Source organism: Rhinolophus sinicus, chromosome 1 (assembly GCF_057876585.1).
Source record: "Rhinolophus sinicus isolate RSI-liver-muscle chromosome 1, RSI-T2T, whole genome shotgun sequence".
Lineage (NCBI taxonomy): Eukaryota > Metazoa > Chordata > Mammalia > Chiroptera > Rhinolophidae > Rhinolophus > Rhinolophus sinicus.
In genome coordinates, this window is record NC_142501.1 from 210,235,218 (window position 1) to 210,258,467 (window position 23,250).

General features: G+C 52.6%; 1 protein-coding gene and 1 long non-coding RNA gene across 2 annotated transcripts in view; one reads left to right on the forward strand and one right to left on the reverse strand.

Moving 5' to 3' along the window:
• LOC141569155 (uncharacterized) lies at positions 1 to 17,650 on the reverse strand. Its single transcript, XR_012492579.2, has 3 exons — positions 17,557 to 17,650; positions 7,305 to 7,405; positions 1 to 894 (listed from the first exon to the last, which is right to left on the reverse strand). It is a non-coding gene; the product is annotated as an uncharacterized LOC141569155 (long non-coding RNA).
• The window catches only part of NSG1 (neuronal vesicle trafficking associated 1), a 25,900-nt gene continuing 19,288 nt past the window's right edge, over positions 16,639 to 23,250 (forward strand). Inside the window, exons 1-3 of the mRNA XM_074321246.2 lie at positions 16,639 to 17,743; positions 18,088 to 18,242; positions 21,850 to 21,966. Coding sequence (XP_074177347.1) covers positions 18,114 to 18,242; positions 21,850 to 21,966 — 246 coding nt within the window. The 5' untranslated portion in view covers positions 16,639 to 17,743; positions 18,088 to 18,113. The remainder of the gene's footprint in view (positions 17,744 to 18,087; positions 18,243 to 21,849; positions 21,967 to 23,250) is intronic.

Below are 23,250 nucleotides of genomic sequence, written 5' to 3' on the forward strand. Positions count from 1 at the left end.
TTTGCCACAATTTTTAAAAGAGAGATGAGCACATATTAAAAACCAAGGAACCAACCAATCTGGACTTCGGTAAGGAAAAACTTTATTGGAAAGGATTGTTGCAGGCGGTTGCAACGGGGAGAAGGCTGGGCCCGTGAGGGCGGCCAGCACCCAGCACCCCTGAGGCCAGGTAAAGAAGGCGTTTCTCCTCCAGGACGGCACGAGCAAGGCAACTGGAGCCCAGTGTGGGGGCGTGGTGGACAGTGGAGGAGGACAGATGGGACAGTCGGTCAGAGGATGTCTTTCCTGCCATCAGCCCTGTGTCTGGGAGCCGCGTCGGGAGGGGTGCTTGCCGGCCCGGGCGGGGGGCGGCCAGAGTTCAGGATCCTGGGAGAGGCAGAACCTCCACTAACATCTGGCCCTGTCAGATTACCGGACACGCCCAGTGGGGACGAACAGTTGGGCTGGTCTTTCGTGAGCAAAGAGCCGGCATTTGGAGGGTCTGTGTGTGGCCTTGTCACGGGTAAACAAGGGGACATCGGTGAGTCATAGCTAAGGCCCAGGCAGAAGGTTGACGCTTTGCAGTCAGCCATTTTCCAGAACACAAAAGTGTGGAGGGATTTCTGCATCCTTGTGTTTCCCAGGCGCACAGGGCTCGGGTGAACTGTCGATTTGAATAGGGGGGAATGATAAAGTGGCAGAGGGTATCTAGTTTGTTCTGGCACAAAGTAGACCCGCAATAGGCACCCACTGAATGAATGAATGAGTAAGTGAATGAGTGAATGAATGAAAGGGCAGCTGGGAGCAGCCACTGCGTGCTGGAGTGGCCTGAGAAGGCTTCCCAGAGAAGGTGGTATCTGAAGTTGTGTGACGGACGCGCAGGAGAAGTGTCACCTGCAGATCACAAGACGACAGCTGCAGGGAAGGGAAGGCAGAGAACCGTGTGATCAGGCGCGTACTCCACGTGAGGCCCTGCAGTTCTACCAGGAAAACAGAAATCTCTGCAGTTATTTTAAGCAGAAAAGGGTGCAGACAAGGAATGGATTGCTTACAAAGCTGTTCAAAGGTGGGGGGAGCAAATGTCAGCTGCTGCTCCAATGCCGTCTCTCCCAGGACCCCGTCTCTCTTTCCCTCTCCCCAGTTTTTCCAGCCTTGGTCACTGCAAGCCTCGCCTCGGGGACTCAGCCTCCCTGAAGATAAAGCCTGAGCCCAGCCCCTGGCAGTCCCGGCAGTCACAGCCGCCGGCACTGCCACAGGCACAGCTGGCAGAGGCCTCCTCTGTTTGCTGTTGAGCCCTCCATGGTTAGCTTACATTTCCTGCAAATCCCCCAGAGATGCAATTATGGAACCCAAGCTTTGCAAACAGACCTCCCACCTGTACAAACAAAATCAGGGGAGCAGGGCTCCCATCCAGCTGCAGCCCTCAGGGACCAGCTCCCCTCATCAGCCTGGTTCCTTCCCGGGCTCCAGGAGAGGAGGAGGTGGCCTGGGTCCAGCCACAGACAGTCGGCCCTTGCCAGAGCCAGTGACAATGGGCCAGGACAATGCTCAGGTCTCAGAGCAGCAGCCTGGCCTCTCACGGTCAAGGTGAAGGTGAGGCGTTCGGGCACGGTTATTCCCACGCTCGCCTGGGGCCTGGTCCAGGGACACCAGCCCGGTGCTGTTATCGCTCCCTGTGCACCCCCTGCCTCCGTCCATCAGGGACCCAGCTCCCTGGTGTTTAGGCCTGTCTCACTCACCCACTAGACCCTGAGACACCTAAGAGCAGGGTCTACACGCCACCCACTGCTGTACCCACGGCCTTGGCTCTGTGTCTGGCACCTACCCATCCTCATTCACAGCGATAGACACGAGCATGCTAGAACAAATGGGCTCTGGGACACGTGAGGCAGAGGCCGAGGGAAAAGTCCTGGTGGGGAAATAGTGTCCACTTCACGGACGTCCTGCATTCGTGTTGAACACAAGCGTGTTCAGAAAAGGATGGTTCGGGGCTGGAAGACCCCCGGCAGAGGCCCACTGCCCCGGCCAAGGTCTAGTTCAAAATACCAAGAGCAGTTCCAGAAACGGACACATTTGCCCATGAGGTGGCCCAGGTAGACCCTCCCTGTATAAAGGATTCTTCATTGTGAAGTTTGCGAGAATCAGCTGCCTTGCTGCTCTTGTTCATTAAATCTGCTTTTCACGGCACAGCATGCTTGTAATACAGCTCAGGGAGAACCCTTCCGCAAAGGAAGGATTTCTCACTCGTATGGGTGCTATGAGGTTTCTTAGAGAGACCACCTGGGCTCCCCACTCCCCAACCCTGGGAGGGAGAATGACAGAGAAACGAGTGTATTGGATAAGTGGCCACGGTGAAGGGAGGTAGAAGCAAGTGCTTTCCCACATCTGTCCTTTGAACCTGGCCCTGGATGACAGCCTGGAAGAGGCTGCAGCTTTCCCAGTGACTCTCAGACTATACAAAGTGTGCCGCTATCTCGTTATTGAAGGTCTAGTGTAGTCAGCTCTAAGGCTACAATGTGGCAGCTAACGTAAAGCACCTCCCCACCCCAGTTCCCGGGTATGCAGGGGTGTGGCTGCGGGTCCCACTCTTCCTGTTACCCCTTGCAGGCCTCTGCCATGCACCAGGCTGCTCCTGGCTCCCCCCGCATGGAGGGTGGATCCTGCAAAGAAAGTGGGCCTGGTGGAGCCGGTGGAGCTGAAGTCTGCTCTTAGCTGTGAGGTGCCCTGGCCAGGCCTGCAGTCATTCTGTGGACACCTGTGGGGGTTCTTGGGAGCCTGCCCCAACCCTACCACCCAAGTCACTGGAGCCAAGAGCCGCTGACAACATCCCATCAGGCCCCAGCTTCCGGCAGGGCCCCCTGCAAAGATGCCTTCTGCGAGGCCCCTGCAGTCAGTTATACAAGACCCCTGAGACTCCCAGGGCCTGATTCCTGGAACTTGTAAAGGCCACCTTCTACAGCAGAAGGGACTTTGCAGATGTGATTAATTTAAGATTCTTGACATAGAGAGATTATCCTGGATCATTTTACTGCACCCCAAATGTCATCACAAAGGTCTTTATAAGAGGGGCCAGAGGGAGAGGTGAAGCCGCAGGCACTGCAGACCCAGCCCTGTGGCCAGGACACTGATCTCATGGAGGCTACATTTCAGTGGGAGGAGACAAGTAGGCAAGCAATTAGCAAGGTATTTTTAGAGAACAGAAAAATGCTACAAGGTAATGAAACAGGATGGCAATCATCTACCTCAGGGGCGGCTGGTATGGGGACAAAGGAGCTTGAGTGAGATGAGAGTCAGGGTGCCTGGAACCCGCTGGTGTGTGTTAAGGACTCACCTACATATCAGCTAAATTTGAGTATGAAATGCAGGCAGGCTTTCCCCGAGGGGCCAGAATATTGGGGGTTGGGGTTTCAATACATACATTTGGGAGGGGACACAACATTCAGTCCATAATAGTGTGGTAGGCTGAATAATACCCCTCCAAATATATGCTTTTCATCTATTATCTAATAGAGAGACTGGGAAGATAAATACTTGGTTTTCCAGACTCCCTTGCAGCTAGAGAGGCCTAGAGACCCAGTCCTGACCAACGAGTGCAACTCTTCTAGAAGCATCTACGGGAAAGGTTTTGTTTTCCTATAGGGACTAAATCTTAATCACCAGAATTTATGAATGTCACCTTATATGGGAAAAGGGACTTTGCAGGTGGGATAAGTTCAGGGTGTTGAGCTGGGCAATCATCCCTGATGTAATCACAGCAGCCCCTGTGGGACACAGATGGGAGGAGTCAGGGCAGATGGGAGGAGAGGATGATGGGACAACGACAGAAGCAGAGATTGAAGGGATGCTCTTTGAAGATGGAGGAAGGGGCTGTGAAGTAGGGAGTACAAGTGACCGCTAGAAGGTGAAAAAGGCAATGAAACACATTCTCCCTTAGCACTTCAAGGAGGAAACAGCTCTACCAACACCTTGACTTCAGCCTAGCAAAGTTGATTTAAGACTTCTGACCTCCAAAAGTATAAGATAATAAATTTGGGTTGTTTTAAGCCAATGAGCTTTTGTAATTTGTTACGGCAGCCATAGGAAACTAATAGAGTGGGGATGAGGTTTGACCATAATAGAAACCTCCGCCACATAACAGTGGCTTAAAGATGAGAGCTGAATACAAAGTCTGGAGGTAAGTGGGTCAGGGCTGTGGGGGCTTCTGCCCCACAAAGTCCTTAGGGTCCCAGCTCCCTGCTACACCACCCTCGGTGGGGCCCTTATCCTCATGACCCAACATGGCGGTACCTGCATAACAGGCAGCAGAAGGGAGGAAGGGACAAAGAAGTCAGAGGCAAGGAGTGGGCACCAACTGTCCCTTACAGAAGGTTTCTAGGAGCAGCCACACAACACATCTGCTCTTTCTCTCTTGCCAGAACTTACTTACAGGCCCATGCTTAGCTGCAACGAAGGTAAGTCAGTGGTATTTTTACTCTAAGCAGACACGTTCCTGGAGGAAATTTTCTTTTTTTTTCGGGGGGCGGGGGTTATTACAACAGAAGAAGGGAGAATGGATGTTGGGGAATAGTCCACATGTCTACTATACTTAACTTGTCTGAAACTGTCAGTTAGGAATTGCTCAGCTTCAAGAAACAGAAATCCTGCCCCACCAAGGCTTAAACAAATAAGTCTATGCTTTTCTCAGAGAACAAGAGGTGTTCGGTTTCTGGTGCAGTGTAGCCATTTCAAAGACGACCACACTTTGAGGTTTGGTTTCCATCTTTAGACTTGGAACCTCATGGATGCAAGAAGGCTGCTGTGGCTTCAAACAGCATTTTCACATTCAAGGAAGGAAGAAGGATGAAGAATAGTGCCAGCCTATATGTCCCTCTTCAATAGGAAAAGAAAAGCTTTCCCATAGACACTCCCAGAATATTTGCATACAGCACTCGTTGGTTAGGACTGGGTTTCTTGGCCTCTCTAGCTGCAAGGGAGTCTAGAAAACCAAGTATTTTTTTTTTACTTTTCTTTTTTATTTTTAATTTATTGGGGTGACAATTGTTAGTAAAATTACATAGATTTCAGGTGTACAATTCTGTATTACATCATCTGTAAATCCCATTGTGTGTTCACCACCCAGAGTCAGTTCTCCTTCCATCACCATATATTCGATCCCCCTTACCCTCATCTCCCACCCCCCACCCCCCTTAGCCTCTGGTAACCACTAAACTATTGTCTGTGTCTATGATTTTTTGTTTCTCATTTGTTTGTCTTGTTCTTTTGTTGTTTTTGGTTTATATACCACATATCAGTGAAATCATATGGTTCTCTGCTTTTTCTGTCTGACTTATTTTGCTTAGCATTATACTCTCAAGATCCATCCATGTTGTCACAAATGTTCCTATATCATCTTTTCTTACCGCCAAATAGTATTCCACTGTGTATATATACCACAACTTCTTTATCCATTCATCTATCGAAGGACATTTTGGTTGTTTCCATGTCTTGGCCACCGTAAACAAAGCTGCAATGAACATTGGAGCACACGTGTCTTTATGTATAAATGTTTTCAGATTTTTTTGGTAGATACCCAGGAGAGGGATTGTTGGGTCATATGGCAATTCTATTCGTAATTTTTTGAGGAACCTCCACACTGCCTTCCGTAACGGCTGCACCAGTCTGCATTCCCACCAACAGTGTATGAGGTTTCCTTTTTCTCCACAGCCTCTCCAACACTTGGTACTATTTGTCTTGTTGATGATAGCCATTCTGACTGGGGTGAGGTGATACCTCATTGTGGTTTTCATTTGCATTTCTCTGATGACTAGTGATGTTGAGCATTTTTCCATATGTCTATTTGCCATTTGTATGTTCTCTTTGGAGAAATGTCTCTTCAGGTCGTCTGCCCATTTTTCAATTGGGTTGTTTTGTTGTTGTTGAGTTTCATGAGGTCCTTGTATATTTTGGATATTAGCCCCTTATCGGAGGCACTGTTTGCAAAAATCTTCTCCCGTTCAGTTGGTTGCCTCTTTATTTTGTCGATGGTTTCTTTTGCTGTGCAGAAGTTTTTAAGTTTCATATAGTCCCATTCTTTTATTTTAGCTTTTACTTCCCTTGCCTTTGGAGTCAAATTCATAAAATGCTCTTTGAACCCAATGTCCATAAGTTTAGAACCTATGTTTTCTTCTATGCAGTTTATTGTGTCAGGTCTTATGCTTAAGTCTTTGATCCATTTTGAAATAATTTTGGTACATGGTGACAGATAGCAGTCCAGTTTCATTCTTTTGCATGTGGCTTTCCAATTCTCCCAGCACCATTTATTGAAGAGGCTGTCTTTGCTCCATTGTATGTTTTTTGCTTCTTTGTCAAAAATTATCTGTCCATATTTATGTGGTTTTGTTTCTGGGTTCTCAATTCTATTCCATTGGTCTATGTGTCTGTTTTTCTGCCAATACCATGCTGTTTTGATTATTGTAGCCCTGTAGTACAAGCCAAAGTCAGGGAGTGTGATACCTCCATTATTGTTCTTTTTTCTTAAGATTGCTTTGGCTGTTTGGGGTCTTTTGTGTTTCCAAACAAATCTGATGATTTTTTGTTCTGTTTCTTTAAAAAATACCATTGGGATTTTGATGTGGATTGCATTAAATCTGTATATTGCTTTGGGTAATATGGCCATTTAACTATGTTGATTCTTCCAATCCATGAGCATGGAATGTCTTTCCATTTCTTTGTGTCTTCTTCAATTGCTTTCAAAAATGTCGTATAGTTTTCAGTATATAGGTCTTTCACATCCTTGGTTAAGTTTATTCCTAGGTATTTTATTCTTTTTGCTGCAATTGCAAAAGGAATTGCTTTTTGTATTTCTTTTTCTGAGATTTCATTGTTAGTATATAGGAATGCAATGGACTTTTGTACATTGATTTTGTAGCCAGCAACTTTACTGTATTCGTTGATTGTTTCTAATAGCTTTTTGGTGGAGTCTTTAGGGTTTTCTATAGATAGCATCATGTCATCTGCAAAGAGTGACAATTTAACTTCTTCATTCCCAATTTGGATGCCTTTTATTTCTGTCTCTTGCCTGATTGCTCTGGCGAGGACTTCCAACACTATGTTGAAAAGCAGAGGTGATAGGGGACAGCCCTGTCATGTTCCTGAACGTAGAGCAAAGGGTTTCAGGAAAACCAAGTATTTATCTTCCCAGCCTCTCTATTAGCTAGTAGACCAGAAGCACATATGCCCTTTGACCACTAATTCCATTTCTAAGAACTCCCATACCCGTAGTTACTACCACAGATGGGCTCAGAGACTTGTAGATACCCAAAGACGTTCATTACAGTGCTACTTACCATTATGAAAAATCATAAACATCCTAAATGTTCGACGTGTGTTTTTTGGGTCCCAACTGATGAGGCAATCATTCAGTGTCTGGTCCCAGTACCTATGTTACCTCATCGGGAAAACAGAAGGAAATACAATTTACTTTGCAGGATTATGGTGAGGACCAGAGATAAGAAACAAAGTTTGTCTGGTGCATAGCTGGTGCTGAGTCAATGGTAATGCATGTGAATCTCCAAACCTTCCATCATCTGCCCCATATTTTACCAACCAAAAGAATGGAGAATGAGCCCATATCAAAGGTTTCTGATTGGTTTATCTTTTCAGATCGCAGGAGAGTGAAATTCTATCCTCCAACCCTAACTCTTGCCCATGTGACAAGATGGGGACAGGACAGCTTTGGGGCAAGATATTCTTGGTTCAAATCTGTGTTAGATGACTTCCTGCTCTACCATCCTACAGAGGTGTCCCTCAACCCCTGTCCTGTAAAATGGGGTAACAGTGTCTGCAACCTGGTACACCCCAAACAGATGCTGCTTCCCCCTCCTGACACCAGATGCTGAAGGAAGCCCACTTTCCTGCCCCAGAGGCGTCCTGGTATTAGCACTGAGACACTGACATGCTAAGGGCTTCTGTTCCAGCTGGAAGTCTCCTGGGCCAGCCAGGGCTCCTGGCTGAAAGGTGACCTAATTATTAATGAAGCCTCCAGAGATGAAAGCTAAGACATAATCCACCCCTGAATGGCTTCAGAAGGAGCAGATAATGGGACAGTAAAATTAATCTTGTAGAAAAACACAATTAGCTATATCATTTATACATCTCATCTGTTTCCACGTCGGGTGACACGGGGAGCAGCATTGCCTGAGACCTTCACAGCCCAGCCTCCCATTTCACAAGGATGGATGCATCTTTTGCTGGGAAAATATTTTCATTTCACATTCAGAGGTCACTGCTGGGAAAATATTTTCATTTCACATTCCGAAGATAGAAAGAATCTTCGGAAGCCAAGATGACCCAGGGAACCAAATAAATGCGATGGCCCCTCCACCTCCCCCACCCCCGTTTCTTGCCTATGTCAAGTCACGTCAAAGCAACCCAAGCACCCCTTACAGAGAACACATCACGAAGGCCCCTCACTAGGACTGGGGGGCCGAATGAATGAGCCCCTGTGTCTTCTCTTCCAGAGCTCACAGGCCAGAGGGGAGGCACAGACATACCTGAGACCCCCACCCCCCACTCACCACGACCACCACCAGCTGCCTGCCTCCACCTCCCTGCTGTGTGACCTTGAGGAAGCACTTCACCTTGCTTGGTAGGCCTCCATTTCCTCAGAGATAATGCACAGCTAATAAGGGTGCCTCCCTCACTCCCACGGCTGGGGGAGGATTAGAGACAAAGCCTGCAGAGCTCCCTGCACAGGACTGGCTCACGGCAGCCTCAGTAACTAACTGGGAGCTGGGATGACGCCTACGGCGGGGCGTTATTTATTGAGCACCAGGTACTGTCAGAGACAGTAAACCTGAGGGCATCTAATTGGAAACTCACCGTGACTCTCATTGTTCAGAGGAGGGAACTGGGGCTCTGAGAGGTGAAATGACTTTGTCACAGCTGGAAAGTGACCAAACCCAGTTTTGAACCCTGTGGCCTGTGTGACTTTGAAGCCCCAGCTAGTTTCTGAAACATTACTCTATGGAAGTGTAGTGAGCTGGGCTGAATTGTGCCCCTCCCCTCTCCCCCAATTTTATATGTTGAAGTCCTAACCCCAGCACCACAGAACGTGACTGGGTTTCGAGACGGGGTCTCTAAAGGGTCTTTGAGGTAAAATGAGGTCACATGTGTGGGCACTGATCCAATCTGACTGGGGTCCTGATAAGAAGAGATCAGGACACAGACACACACAGAGGGACAGCCACATGAGGACACGGGGAGACGACGGCCATCTGCATGCCAGAGAGAGAGGCTTCGGGAGAAACCAACCTACCCTCACCTGGATCTCGGACTTCCAGCCTCCAGAACTGTGAGAACGTACGTTTTTGCTGTTTAAGACACCTGGTCTGTGGCACTTTGTCATGGTGCCCGAGCTGATGAACGCAGGGGGCATCAGGAACGGGAGAGACGAGTCTCAACCTGGGGGTGTGGAGATTTCTTAGAGGAACTGCACCTCCAGCTGACCTTGAAGTTCAGACAGGAGGGGCTGGCCCTGGGAGGGCTTCTTCTGGTCCCAGGTCCCAGTCTCTCTCTCTCTGCCCATCTTGCCCTTAGGTACAAGCTGACTTCCTCTGGAGCTTTTATTCTCTCAACCCAGGCCATCCCACCCTGGGAAACAGCCCAACGAGGAGACAGAGAGCCTCCCTCATGGGCCCTCAGGCTCCTCTCGCGGGCGTGCAAGACCTGTGCACACATGGGCACACACACATAATACACACACGTGTTAGATCACTCAATTTTTCAAAAGAAAGCAGGAAATCAGGATGTTCTTTGAAATTTCCTGGTTTTTAGATATTTCCAATAAATAAAAGCAATTTAAAAAGCATACAAACAAACCACATCTGTGTATCTAGTATAGCCCAGCCTGCAGAATTCCAGTTTGCAAACCTGGAACCAATGGTTCTGAAACCCGAGTGTCCGTGCTGATCACGTGGCGGGCTGGTGAAAGCAGGTGTCTGGTCCTGCGGGCTCCGGGGGCGGGGCCTGAGAATCGATCCTCTGCCAACTTCCCAGGTGAGGCAGAGGCTGCTGGTTCGGGGACCCCACTTGGAGAAGCACAGCCTGAACTAACGCTCTCTACGTTCCATCCCAGCTCTGAAAGGCACGTTCATGACTCTAGAATGCAGAGTGCAAGCGCTCCACTCGAGGGGAGGAAGCAGCTCGTCCCGCACAGGACAAGGAGCCCTGAGCGCCTGTGACCCCCACCTGGCAAGACCACCTGGCAGGAGCAGCCGCCAGGCAGGTACCAGGCACCTTCTTGCTACTGAGCTTCAATCGGAGAAATTCACTCTTGTGAATTGCTTTGAAAACCCTTAATGAGCTATTTTACAAACAATGCATGTGATGTCAAAATATGCAACAGATCAAGATATAAAGTGGAAAAGCCTGCAGTAAGCTGTTGGGGCTGTAGAATTTCTGTGTTAGTTTCCTGGGGCTGTCGTAACAAATGACCACAAACTAGGGGGCTTAAAACAGCAGAAATGCATTCTCTCCCCGTTCTCGAGGCCGGAAGTCCAAAAATCAAGGTGCCAGCAGGGTCGTGTCGGTCGGACTCTCCGGGAGGATCTTTTGCAGGACTGTCTCCTAGTTTCTGGTGGCTGCCTCGTGGCAGCACCACTCTGCTTTTCACCTGCCCTCGTCTGTGCGTCTCCGTGTCCTCTCCGTCTTAAAAGGACACCAGTCATTGGATTTAGGGCTCATCCTAAATCCAGGGTGGTTTCATCCCAAGATTCTCAACCAATTATATCTATTTCCAAAGTTATATTCTGAGATTCCAGGTGGACGTGAATTTTTAGGGGGTGCCCTTCAACCCACTACTGTCTCCTTACTCCCGTTTTTAAAATGTCGTTCTAATACATTTGACTATTTGGATTTTCTGCTCACAGCAAATGGGAAAGAGGCGATGGGGTGCGTGGTGAGGATGGTCCCCAGCAGCCCCCCGACCGGGACAGAGGTCACAGAGATAGCAAGGAAAGCACGAGGCACTCTAATCAAGCCCAGGAGCTTGGGGACGCTCAGTGTGCAAGGGCCCCCAGCCCTTTGCCCCTGGTCCAGCTCTGTGCATAAAGCTGACCTGATTTTTTTTTTTCCCCAATTCTTTTCAACATCCTCTGTTTTAGGAGGCAGGGCAACGTGCCTTGCATTTTAGAATGACTCTGGTCCAAAAGGAGAAAAATTAGACTTTGAGATGTAAAAATTCAATCTTTTGGAAAATCTGCTCACAAGGAACCTACCCTGCCCCCCACCCCACTCCCCAACCCCTGGTGGACCAGAGAACCAAGGGGCGCCTGCCTGATAGAGAAAAGATGGTAAATTATGGATCTTTGGGGAAAAAACCATGCCATGGCTGGAAGTCCTAGGTCAGCTCAGAGCCCACGGACCAGCCATGTGCTAATTTCACTCCGCTGCGCCTACCAAAACCCCAGCCCCAGCTGCAAGAGCGAGCGGAGACGTTACAGACAGAAAAGCCCCATTAGGTCATCGCTGAGCTGCCTGCAATGCAGCTCAGCCTCGCGCTGTGTAATCTCCAGCGCACTCCGGGGATCCTGTGAATTTTAGACACTCGCCCAGGGCCCCCGGCTCCACAGAGCGTGGAATGAATTGCACTCATCCATCTGTGGGCTTTTAAAAAATTCAATAATTAATTCAAGCATACAGTGGTATTACTGTTAGGAGAATTTGGCCTTTCTGTGGCTCTTTACTTTGGCAAAGTGCTTTTATAATCATTTACCAGCTAAATAATTTAATACACGTTACTGCTACGCGCTGGCAACCCGGTGCTTAGCTGGGCGATATTGGAAAGCTGTGAACAAAGCAGGGGAAGAGCTGAATGACATTATATGGCCCTGGGTATTTGTTTCCCAGGTTGTGTGCAATACCTTTCTTGACCTCAACATGCCCTTGAACCTGGGTTCTGATTCATCCTGGGCCATTCCTGTTAGAGTGACAGTGAACCAAATGAGACGGGGGTTTTCAGAGGGAGGGGAATTAAGTTATTCTAGCCCAATCCCTCATTTTATGGCAGGGGAGACTGAAACCCAGGTGGGTCCCTGCTTTGCCTAAGGTCACACGGCTAGTACGACTCCCTGGGATGAGGAAAGGGAGCCACAGCCAGCATAACTCAGGACCTGGGGTAGCAGTCAGGTTTAGGGTATTGCCCCTCCCCCATGTGGGGCCGAAGGGCAACTTGGAGCAAGAAGGGGAAACCAGAGGCCTAGCTGGGCCCCCTCTCGGATGGCATAAGCGTGGGGGCAGGGCTGGGCTTGGAGCAGGGGAGGGGCTGCATCTTCGGTTGGGTGTCTATGCGGTGACTAGGTACTTGAAGTGTCTGGTTTTCTCCCTTCTGCCAACGTATCTTCCGAGCATGGTCTTAATGACCAGGTACCATCTCATCTGAGAGATGGAACAATTATACAGCCCACCCCAGGAGGTGTGGGGAGGGGTTCAGAGGCGGCACTTGTCAGCACACATGCATAGTAGCTGTTATTAATATGGTCGCTTTAACCAGATATTACGGCTCCTTTATCCATAAAATGGGTATAATCATACTGCCCCTTCTATTTTAGAATTTGTGCGAAGCTAAAAAGAAAAAGATAATGAGAGAGAAAGTATTTCATCATCATCATCTAATCCTTCACCCTGGACCAGGGTGGGAGGGGGGTGTATTTCTAGAGGCTCCAGAGGGGTCCAGGCAGGAACAAAAATTGTTCTCCTTAGAGTTTTAGCTGTCAGGACACCCAGAGGTCTCAGGTGGCTGGCTAAAGTGGGATCGGCTTGAACTGACAGTGTGGGGAGGGGGGTGCTGTGACAATTTTTGGACCAGCTGGGGGGCATAGAGAGGGGACAGACGATTGGTGTCCTGGAGGACCTGAGGCTGCCACAGAGGAGTGGTGACCTTCTTTGAGGGACAGGGCTAGCCTGAGAGGCCAGGGGAGTAGCTGTCCATTGGCCACATGGCAAGGGGTCCATTGACATAAGCCCTGGTCATACAGGTAGACAGAGGGTGGGATGGTGGGAGTGGGTCTGGGGGGCAAATGGCGGGGCCCGGCAGGGCGCCATTGGTGCACCCAGGGCAGTGAGAGTCCTGGGAGGTTGAGTGTGGGGAGGGAGTCTGGCTTGCAATATTTATGTGCGTCAGATCACCACAATGTAAACCATAAACATACACAATGTTATATGTCAATTATATCTCAATAAAGCTAAAAATATTTTCAAAATAATGTCTTGGCAAAGATAAAAAACAAAACAAAACATAGTAGTTGCCAGGAGCTTGGGAAGAGGGGCAGATGGGGAGAGCCTATTAATGGGTACGGGGTTGCTTTTTGGGGTGATGGAAATGTTCTGGAATTAGTGGTGATGGTCGCACAACTTTGCGAATACTAAAAACCTAAGTGAAGTATATATGTTTTAAAATGGTGAAATTTGTGGTACATGAATTATAGCTCAATTTAAAAAAAAAAAAAAAAGACTCACAGATGAAGCATCTCTGGGTCAACATGGCCAGGCTGTGGGAAATGGGGCAGAACCTTCTGGGTCACTGCAGCCTGCCCATGCTGACAGCCTGGTCCACCGCTCTGTCCACATGCATGGCGCTCACCAGTGCTGGGGGGTCAGGCTGCTTATGCGGAAGGCTGCTGGCAAGCGTAGAGCCTTCCTTGGCTCTGCCTGGCTCTCTGGGACCTGGGCCTGGGCATGAACTTCTCTGAGCTACCAAGAGGCTCAGCAGGACGTGAGGATAGAGTTTCCTTAGTCACTCTCAGCCCTAATCCTACACCCATAAGAGGCATCTACCACCTAGTCCTGGCTCCAGCATAAGCTACCAAGAAGAGAGACCACAGGGGTACCAAATTAGAGGTCAAAGCCATAATCATAGCCAAAGCAGGCCATGTTTTGTAAAAAATATAATAATAGCTCATTTGATCCTCAACACTACGATGGAAGTATTATCATCATGTCTACTTTATAGATGGGGAAACGGAGGCACAGAGAAGGTAAGCAACGTGTCTAGTCACACAGCTAGAAGTGGGAGATGGGATTTGAAATCAGACTGTCACTCTGCCTTCTGCTGTGGCCGTCTGGACTTCAACCAGTGGGACAAATGGAAGCCACGGAGAGGCTTGGACTTGGAAACGGCAGGGTCTTGAGTGGTGGGGAACAGCAGCTGGCTTCCCGGGGAGGGCGGATGGAGGTGGCGTGTCTGTCCCTGGGATCCGTGACCCTAGAAGTGTGCCTAAAAGTCATTTTGAAAAACCAAACACATGTCAAAAACCCTGCGAGGCACTTGGGAGTTATAGACTGTTGGTGCTAGGATAAAACTGGGGTGCAGAGGGGGAGACTAAGTCCTGTTGGTTTTACTGTGTGTACGCTGTAAAAATACCTTAAATCTGTTTGTCAGGCCGGCCCGGTGGCTCAGGTGGTTGGAGCTCCACGCTCCTAACTCCGAAGGCTGCCGGTTCGATTCCCACATGGGCCAGTGGGCTCTTAACCACAAAGTTGCCCGTTCAACAACTTGACTCCCGCAAGGGATGGTGGGCAGTGCCCCCTGCAACTAAGATTGAACACGGCACCTTGAGCTAAGCTGCCGCTGAGCTCCCGGATGGCTCAGTTGGTTGGAGCGCATCCTCTCAACCACAAGGTTGCCAGTTTGACTCCCGCAGGGGATGGTGGGCTATGCCCCCTGCAACTAGCAATGGCAACTGGACCTGGAGCTGAGCTGTGCCCTCCACAACTAAGACTGAAAGGACAACAACTTGACTTGGAAAAAACAGTCCTGGAAGTACACACTGTTCCCCAATAAAGTCCTGTTCCCCTTCCCCAATAAAATCTTTTAAAAAAAAATCTGTTTGTCCCACAACCACCATCACAGCTTCAGTTGTCCCCATTCCTGTGACTGTGGCCTCTTTAACCTAATTTCGTACCATGACCTTGCCCTCCGAGAACACCCTGATATGCCCAAATCACTGCACCCTTACAGGCCTGGAGCCTGTAGAGAGCTCAGTGGTGGACCCCCCAAAAAATGTCCAGGTCTAATCCCCGGGACATGTGACTATTGCCTTATTGGCAAAGATGTGATTACATTAAGGATTTTTAGGAGAACCTTATCCCAGTGGGCTTGAAACCCAATGACCAGTGTCCTTATAAGAGGCACAGAGAAGGAAGCAGTGGCCCACGGAGGCAGATCAGAGTGATGTGCCACAAGCCAAGTCATACCTGGGGCCACGAGAAGCTGGAAGAGGCAGGAACAGCTTCCCCCTACAGTCTCTACAGGGAGTGTGGCCTGGGTGACACCTTGACTTAGGACTTCTGGCCTCCAGAACTGTGAGACAATACATGTCTGTTGTTTTAAGCCACCCAAGTTGTGGCACTGCCTTGCACATTCCGTTCACCTACCTGCAATGCCTTCTCCCTTGCACATGAGATCTGGTCTGCTGTCCTGCAGGGGTCCCTCGTGGATTTCATCTTTTACCCACAGACCCCTGACAGTGGAGATGCCTCCCCCACCCCCAACCCTGCCGTGGACTCACTGCTTAGCTCAGAGACTTGCCATTTCATTACCCAACTTGGTGAGCTCCTGGTGGGTGGGCTACGTGTGCTGTACATTTGCATTGCCTGTGTGTGCCCTTCAGGGCCTGGCAGGCCCACACAGAATGAAGCTGCAAAGTCTCAACGACCAGCACCAGTCAAAACCCAGGACAGCACCGTGACTGTCCACGGCTGTATCTGGTACAACCACAGGTCCTTCTTGCCTCAGTCTTCTTCAGTTGACAGAGACTGATGGGGAGAGAGGTCCACAGGGGTCCAGGATGGCCCCCCCTGCAGCAACCTGTGTGGGATTCGGCCCAGTGCGTCTGTGTGCCTGTGGCCTGTTGTAGGGTCTGTAAAACACTGGCACCTGAGATGGGGACAAAGCCACTCCCTCCCTGAAGCCCACAGGGCTTTCTCCTGACCCCTGAACTTAGTAGGTCAGAGACTAACCCAGGCTGGCACCTGGGCAAGTTCTAACTATTCTTCACCTGCTGCAGCAGGAACCAGAGTGTCAGGAAGGCAGCTCCCCTGGTTCCACGTCAGAAACCTGAACCACAGAGATGCCATATCGCTGCACAGGTCCTGTGGTTCAAAGGGCCCTTGCCAGCAGGATGCTAAGGCCAGGCCCTGAGGTGGGTGGCAGGGGTCAGCTCCTGGGACACCTGCCTCCCCCAGGCTGGGCAGGAGTAGTGTCTGCCAGAGCCAGGGCCCTGCCAGGCTGTCCTGGGGTCAAAGGCCTACTTGGACACTGCTGGGGACCTGGGGCAAGTTCACAGGAATCCAGTTATCCCATCTGTAAAAGGGGTGGAGCCCTCTTGGGGATTGAAATAGGGTACCCAGGCCAGGTTACTAGCTTCAGCCACAGGCTCAGCACAGCAGGCAGTGGCTGTTCCTGCTCTGTTTATTGCAGGGGGTAGGGGTTGGGGGTCTGCTGGGTGTGGGGTTCTCTCATGGTTCTGTTGGCTGGTGGCAAATGCTGGGTCTCTGGCCATCAGCCAGGCAAAGGGGGAACCTGGGTAAAGGGTATGAAAGAAAGGCTTTGGGGACACCCACTCTGCACCTCCACAGGGCCGGGAGCCGGACACAGGTGACTGGGGAAGTCGCCTGTTCTCCAGCGGCAGGCTTCCTCCAGCTCCTGGTACTGCTCCCTCGGCCCCACCGCTTTTCATCTGGGGACTCCTGCAGTCTGGGGTGGGTTCGAAGTCTGCAAAATGGGGCCCTGCTCTGGGCAGCTGCGACAGTGGCCCTGCTGGGGTGGAAGGCCAACGGGGCAGGCTGGAACCCTCCTCGTTTCAGGCCGTGCCTCGCCTGCGCCCTGGGTGCTGGAGGCTGCCGGCGGCTGCAGAGGGGACCCCTGCTTTCTTCTTCGACCAGATCAGAAACCTTTCTTCCAACGCGGCGCGTGAAGTGCTCTTCACCCTCCCTCAGGCTCCCCCCGGGCGTCGCCCTCCACCCCGGGCACCGTCCTCAGGTCTGGAGAGCGCTCCCCCCACATCCCGCACCACCTAAAACCTCCCCCTCCTCTCCCATCTATGTCGCTTTGTACAGGGACGCGCGCTCTCTTTTTGTTTCCCCCTTCCCAACACAGCCACGTACTAACGAAACGCTCTGGTCCCTGCCACCGCCCGCTGCCTCCAAGCACCCCCTCCGAAACCCTTCATCATCCTTCAGGACCTCCAGGTCCGCGCGGCTGCAGAGAGGGCACTCTCCCTCCCACTTTTGGGGACCCCTGTATCCGTAGGATATCGCCCTTTTCCGCTTCCATTCGCCTTGTGCCCCGGCCGCCGCCCCAAGGTTGCGCAGCCCGCAGCACGTCCCGCCATCCCCGGCCTCCAGACCTGGGGTGCCCTCCGCTGCTGCTGCGATCCCCCATCGGGGGCGCGCGCCCATCCCCCTCCTCGCCCCTTCCCCGACCAGTTTGCGGCGCGGGGTCCCCGGGGAGCGCCCCCTCCCGCCCACCCCGCGCTCCTTTGTGCGCCGGGTGCGCGCTGCGTCAAGGCGGGGGCGCCACGGCCACACGCGCACACTCACCGGCGCACAATTAGCCCCCGGGAGCGGCAGGAAGGGAGGCGGGAGGGGGAGGGGGCCGCCGCCGCCGAGTCCAATCGCTCGCTCCCGCCCCGGCCGCGCGGCGCCGCCTCCGCCATTGCTGAGAGCAGATCGGGGACGCGGAGGCTCGGAGCGCGTCGGAGCCCAGACCTGCCGGAACCGGGCGCGGGTGAGTGCGGGCGGCCGTCGGGCCGGGGCAGGCGCTGGGCCCTTCCCGCCGGGAGCGGGCTCCCGGGCCGATGGTCTCCCCAGGCGGGAGGGACGGGAGTCTCCGGGCGCTGCCGCGCCAGGACCAGGGACGCATCTAGACTGGCCGGGCAGGGGCGGCGCACCCTCCCCTTCCTTTTCGTCCAGCGGGACCATAGTCTATAAAGACACAGCATCCCTTCCCACCCCGGGTCGTGCCCACCGCGTCCTCACGATCCCTCCCGGGAGACGAGGCGGGGACCGGCAAGTGGGGGACAGCAGGTGGGTCCTGCTCGCGGTGACTCCCGCCCGGTCCTCCCGCTGCAGGCGGCAGCCTCGGGTCTCCCGGAACGATGGTGAAGTTGGGGAACAATTTCGCTGAGAAGGGCACCAAGCAGGTGCTGTTGGAGGATGGCTTCGACACCATCCCCCTGATGACGCCCCTCGATGTCAATCAGCTGCAGTTCCCGCCCCCGGATAAGGTGAGAAGCCCCCGCATCTTCACACCCCCCCGCGCTGCCTAGTACGCACCCCCAAATCTCCAGAGGCGGCCGCAACAAAAGAAACAGCCGCGTGCACTGGGGAGGTGAAGTGGGGGACGGCTCGAGGACCCTCCCCCAAGGACAGCGTCCCCGCGCGGCATTCTGGATCGGGTGATCTGGAGGCCTGAGATGACAGCTCCGTGCTGACAAGGTCCCTTCTTGATTTCCGTGGGAGCCTTGTCCGAGAGAGGTCCCTGGCCCCACAGCTGCCACCCCAGCCTTGCTCCTCCCTGCCCCACCGTACCAGGGCGCTCTGGGTCTGGGGTGAGCCCAGGCGCTGCTGCCCCTCGTGCCTTCGCAGGTGGTGCAGTTTCAGCCAGATTTGCCCCATTGCGGTGGGGAAGCCGGTCTCCTTGGCCAGATGGTCCCTCCTTAGGGGCCGAAATCCCCTCCTTAACCTCTCCACCTGCCCCTCCCAGGCAGGCGCTGCTGCAGGCTGTGTGCTCTAACATCCAGCTTCCTGCCTCCTTTGTTCCTTTGTGAAATTTCCAAATCTGTGCCCCAGCTCCTCAGTGTTAGTATAACTGGGGACAGACATTCATCATTTCCCAAAGTGGGGAATTTAAAGAAGCCCTTCTTTTGTTGAATACAGGATCCAATCAAGTAGTTTGCATTCATTAGAGATAATATTTTCAGGAGTTAATAATTAAAAGGGTACCTATGGTGCTTAAAAGTCTAGACAATTGTATTGTAAACCTCAAACCTACACTAATAAACCAGCATCCATTCTCACCACCTTGCTGCTTCTTAAAAACTACCCGGCCACCAGCCACATGTAAGCACATTTTGTTCCCCGAACTGCTTTTGCATTTATTGTGTCATTTGGTCCCTGGTGAGGAGGTTCTGACTCAGTCTTGGTGGTTTATTCCGGCATGTTGGTAATATCTGGCTGTGGCAATGTGGGATATTCCTGTGGGTCCTTCCCTTCTAGAAGATTCCTTTGTGCCCTCGGGGGTCCTTTGAGAGGCTTGCTCAGTCCTCCAGAGTGGGTTTGACCCCCAGCTGTATTGTCTGTGTTGGGTAGGGGGGTAGGGGGGCAGGGGCGAGGCAGGCACAGGTGTTTCAGGGTCAGGAAAGGAAGATCAGCTGGTCACACCTGTGCACCTGGGCCGCGTTCCGGGACACTGATGGCCCAGAAGAGGCTTCTTGGCAGAAGGGGCGGGGCTGCCTGAGGCCTCAGCCTCTGAGTTCCTGTTCCCTGTCTGTGTCACACATGCCCAGTTAGCACAGCCTGGCCCCGCTGCCCCCATCTTACTCCCCCACCTACCCCAAGAGTGGTGGCGACCTGTGTCAAGAACGCTGGGTCTGAGCCAGCACCTGTGTCAGGTGAGCCCTTCCTTCTGTCTGACCCTCTTTCTCCCTCGGTCTGTTCTGTTCCAGGGCCATCTGGCACACAGTCTGCTTATATGAGGCAGGGTTTTAGGCAGGTAGGAAGTCCTGGCCAACCAATGGGGTTGTCCAAGAGTAGGGTAGGCAGCTCTGAAAGGTAATGAGCCTCCTGTCTCTGGGAGTGTTCAGACAAAGGAGGCAACTGGCAGGGATACCCCAGAAGCAGGAATTCTAGCCGGGACCCAGGGCTGGACTCGAAGATTTCTGAGGTCACAGATGAGGAAACTGAGTCTCAGAGAGTTGACAGGACATGCCCAAGATCCCTCAGCTAAAGGCCACGGTCCTCCAGAATGCAGAAGCTTCTGGCAGGGCCTCCTGTCTGCCCTGCTAGAGCCAGACATCTCTCAGGCAAGACCTGTCTGAACCCGAACAGCAGCAGTGTGCTGCTCACAGCCAGGGTTCAGGGAGGCGATGTCACCTGTCTCAGGTGACAGCGTCTGAGGGCTGATAACACAGGGTTGTCAGTAGGATCTGTTCTGAGGATGTGTACCAAGTGCTGAGCTTCTGGAGGAACAACGGAGCCGGCAGCAGTGGCCGGGCCACTCTCACTGACATGTGTTAAATGCTTGTTAGGTATCAGACACTTGTCTGTGTGTTTCACAGGTTTAAATTCCTTTAGTGTGCTAACATTACGAGGTTACTCCTGTAATTACCCCATTTTACAGATGTGGATATAGAGACACAGAGAGTTTAAGGCACTTGCCCAAGGTCGCTTAGCCTGTTAGTGGCAGATGCAGACTGAACCCAGGCCAATGGAATACCGACCCGTCCCCACTGGGCTGAGGGTTCGGTGGATTCCCTCCCTCTCACAGTAACCCAGTGAGACGGGCCTTGTTCCCAGTTCCAAGGTGAGGACACAGGTTCTGAGTGGCCAAGTGTGTGCTCAAGGTCACAAGTTAGTGAGGCACACTTGGGGTTTGAGGATGGACGGCCAGGTGATGCCCTGAGATGGGCGCCTCCCAGGGGAGGACACGTAGACTGTCATCACACTAGGCGTGCTGCATGGAGCTGACGGGGAGAGAAGGGAAGGCAAGAGTGTGCTTACGGGTCATGTGGCCCTTGGGATTGTTTCCTAGTGACACCTGGCATGGGCCACTTTCTTCCCCAGCTCTCCTCCCCAAGACTGGTCCCGGGGGCACAGCTCAGTCCGAAAGCCCCTCCAGCTGCCTGCCCCGGGGTGACAGCCCTGACCTCATGGGTTCTCCTTGTTCTTCCCTGGGTCCCGCTGTCACAGAGAGCGGGTATCTCCCCCAAACTATGGAACCCAGTGAGGGGCATTGTCATGGGGTGGCTGGTTCTCTCCACTCCAACAGCCATGGCCCCTGCTCTGGGAGTGGGGCCTGGGGATATGAGACGTGTAAGCTCTGGACACTGCTCCTGAACGCCTGCCTGTGCAGTGGGGACAGAAGTAAGCAGTCGCTGGCAGCAAGGTGTGGTGAGGGCAGTGATGGTGAGGGGAGACTGAGCATTGAGGGAGGAGGTTGGAAGGGGCGGGTTAGGGGTTCATCTGAAACTGGAGGGTAGGTTTCCTGGTTGGAAAACCATGTCCCACCTTCCAGTAGAGAGAGGAGGGCAGTAAGAGCAGGGAGAGCCTTTGGGGGCCGTTGCAGCGGGGAGAGGCGGGTGGTGGGGGGCTGCAAACAGAGAGACCGACCCAAGATCAGTTCCCTTGAAGGCTGGCTGCCTGCTCCTTCCTAATGCTGGCGGGAAATAGTGCCATTGAATCTTCCCGTTTCACCCATGGCGCCATATAGAGACCCGTGCAAAACCAAACGCAGCCTCCCACCACCGGGCAGTGGAAGGCTCGGGCGTGGAAGGAGCCGTGTCAGGAGTCGCACTCACTCCTGGTAGCCCTGCCACCTATGAGGCGTGTGGCCGTGGCCATGGCCTTGGCTAATGAGCTGAACGTCTCTGCCCCTCAGTTACCACATGCCCCCGACCCCAGGGCTGCTATCAGGATTATTGGTGCGTAATTCATTTCTCTGGAAGGTTGCCAATAAGTGGTGGCTATTCTGATTGATTCTTTGTGTGAAATACTTCCTGGCGAAATGGTGACTTTGAACATGAGAGTTCCCACACGCATCCTCTTTGGGCAGATGTGTCTGAAGGCGTCTGGCCGTACCACTGACCAGACGTTTGCTTCTGTTTCCTGGGCAAGGTGGTCGTGAAAACTAAGACCGCATATGAACCTGACCGCAAGAGACGCAAAGGGCGCATTTCCAAGCTAGCCGAGTTCACCGTCAGCGTCACCGAGAGCATGTCCGAGAGGTTTAAGGTGAGTGGCCCTGGGGCGGGGGGCGTGCTGCTGGACCTCAGGAGGGGCCTGAGCTTCACAGGTGACCAGGGGAGTGACCGGGACAGGACGAGACACCGTTATCTGGCCTGATCCCGGCCGTGCCAGACCACGGTGTGGTTTTAAAAAGTTCTTTGTGTCTTTATCTTCCCAAATAATCACGTATTACTTAGTTTTAATAACAGGGAGACCCCACCCCTAAACTTTCTTTTAGATAAAGGTCATAAGCATAGGAAAAATCACTTCCCAAACATGCAAATCTCGACCTAACAGTTCCAGGAAGGAAGCGGACAGCAGCAGAGGTCACTTGTTGCACTTACTGCCTGCTGGACACAGGTCAGCCCCGTACTCAGGCTCGCTTATCTAAGCCCCCTCCCTGCCAGGTCGGTACTGTCAGGATAACCCATTTAGCAGATGGGGAAGTTGAGGCACACAGGGGTCACAGCTAACGCGGCAGGGCCGGGATCCAGAGCCCTTGTGTTCAGCCTGTGTCCTTGCCGCCCCCTGACACCACGTGGACGTGGAGGGTGGGCTTGACACCGTCGGGACACGGGTTGCTGGAAACACTCACTTGGGGGAGGGAACCTTGCTCCCGATGGGTCTCCGGGGAGGAACAGCTGCTCAACAGGGTGAGTCCCAGCCAGGCCTGGGGGCCTCTGAGGGTGGACACAGCTGTGTTGGCAGAGGAACAAGTTAGGATATTGATCTTCTGGAAACTCGCTGTTTGGGAAATGAGAGATGGTACAGAGTCGCCCTCATGCAGATTGAAATGGGTGATTGGGAGACGTGAGGCACCTCGGCTGGCTGTCTGGTCACCCCCCCGCGGGCATGTGAGCACCTTGCTCAGGCTGGGGTGCAGAGGCTCTCCCACCCACACAGCTTCAGTGTCCAAACTGCCTGTGCATGAGGCGTCCTGTTCCAACCCCACAACAGCTCTCGGGATTGGTTGATACACGAAAGCCAAGCCTGGGGAGGTGAGGGGTGATTGGGGAGGTCAGGGCGAGATCTGACCTTAAACCCTCCTCCTCCCTATCGCTCCTCACAGCCTCACTGGGCTGGAGGGAAAACGTTCAGGGCCTGCCTGGCACAGGGATCCGTCAGAGTTGCAATCCTGTGTGTCCGGGTGTGGGGAGCGTTTCCTAGTGTTAGCTCATCTCATCCTCCCACAGCCCTCCCGGAGAGGTAGGTACTGTTAGTAAAGCCCGCTGTACAGGTGGGGAAGTTGAGGCACGCAGAGGGCTGCGGCCGTGGTTTCTGCTGGTAGTG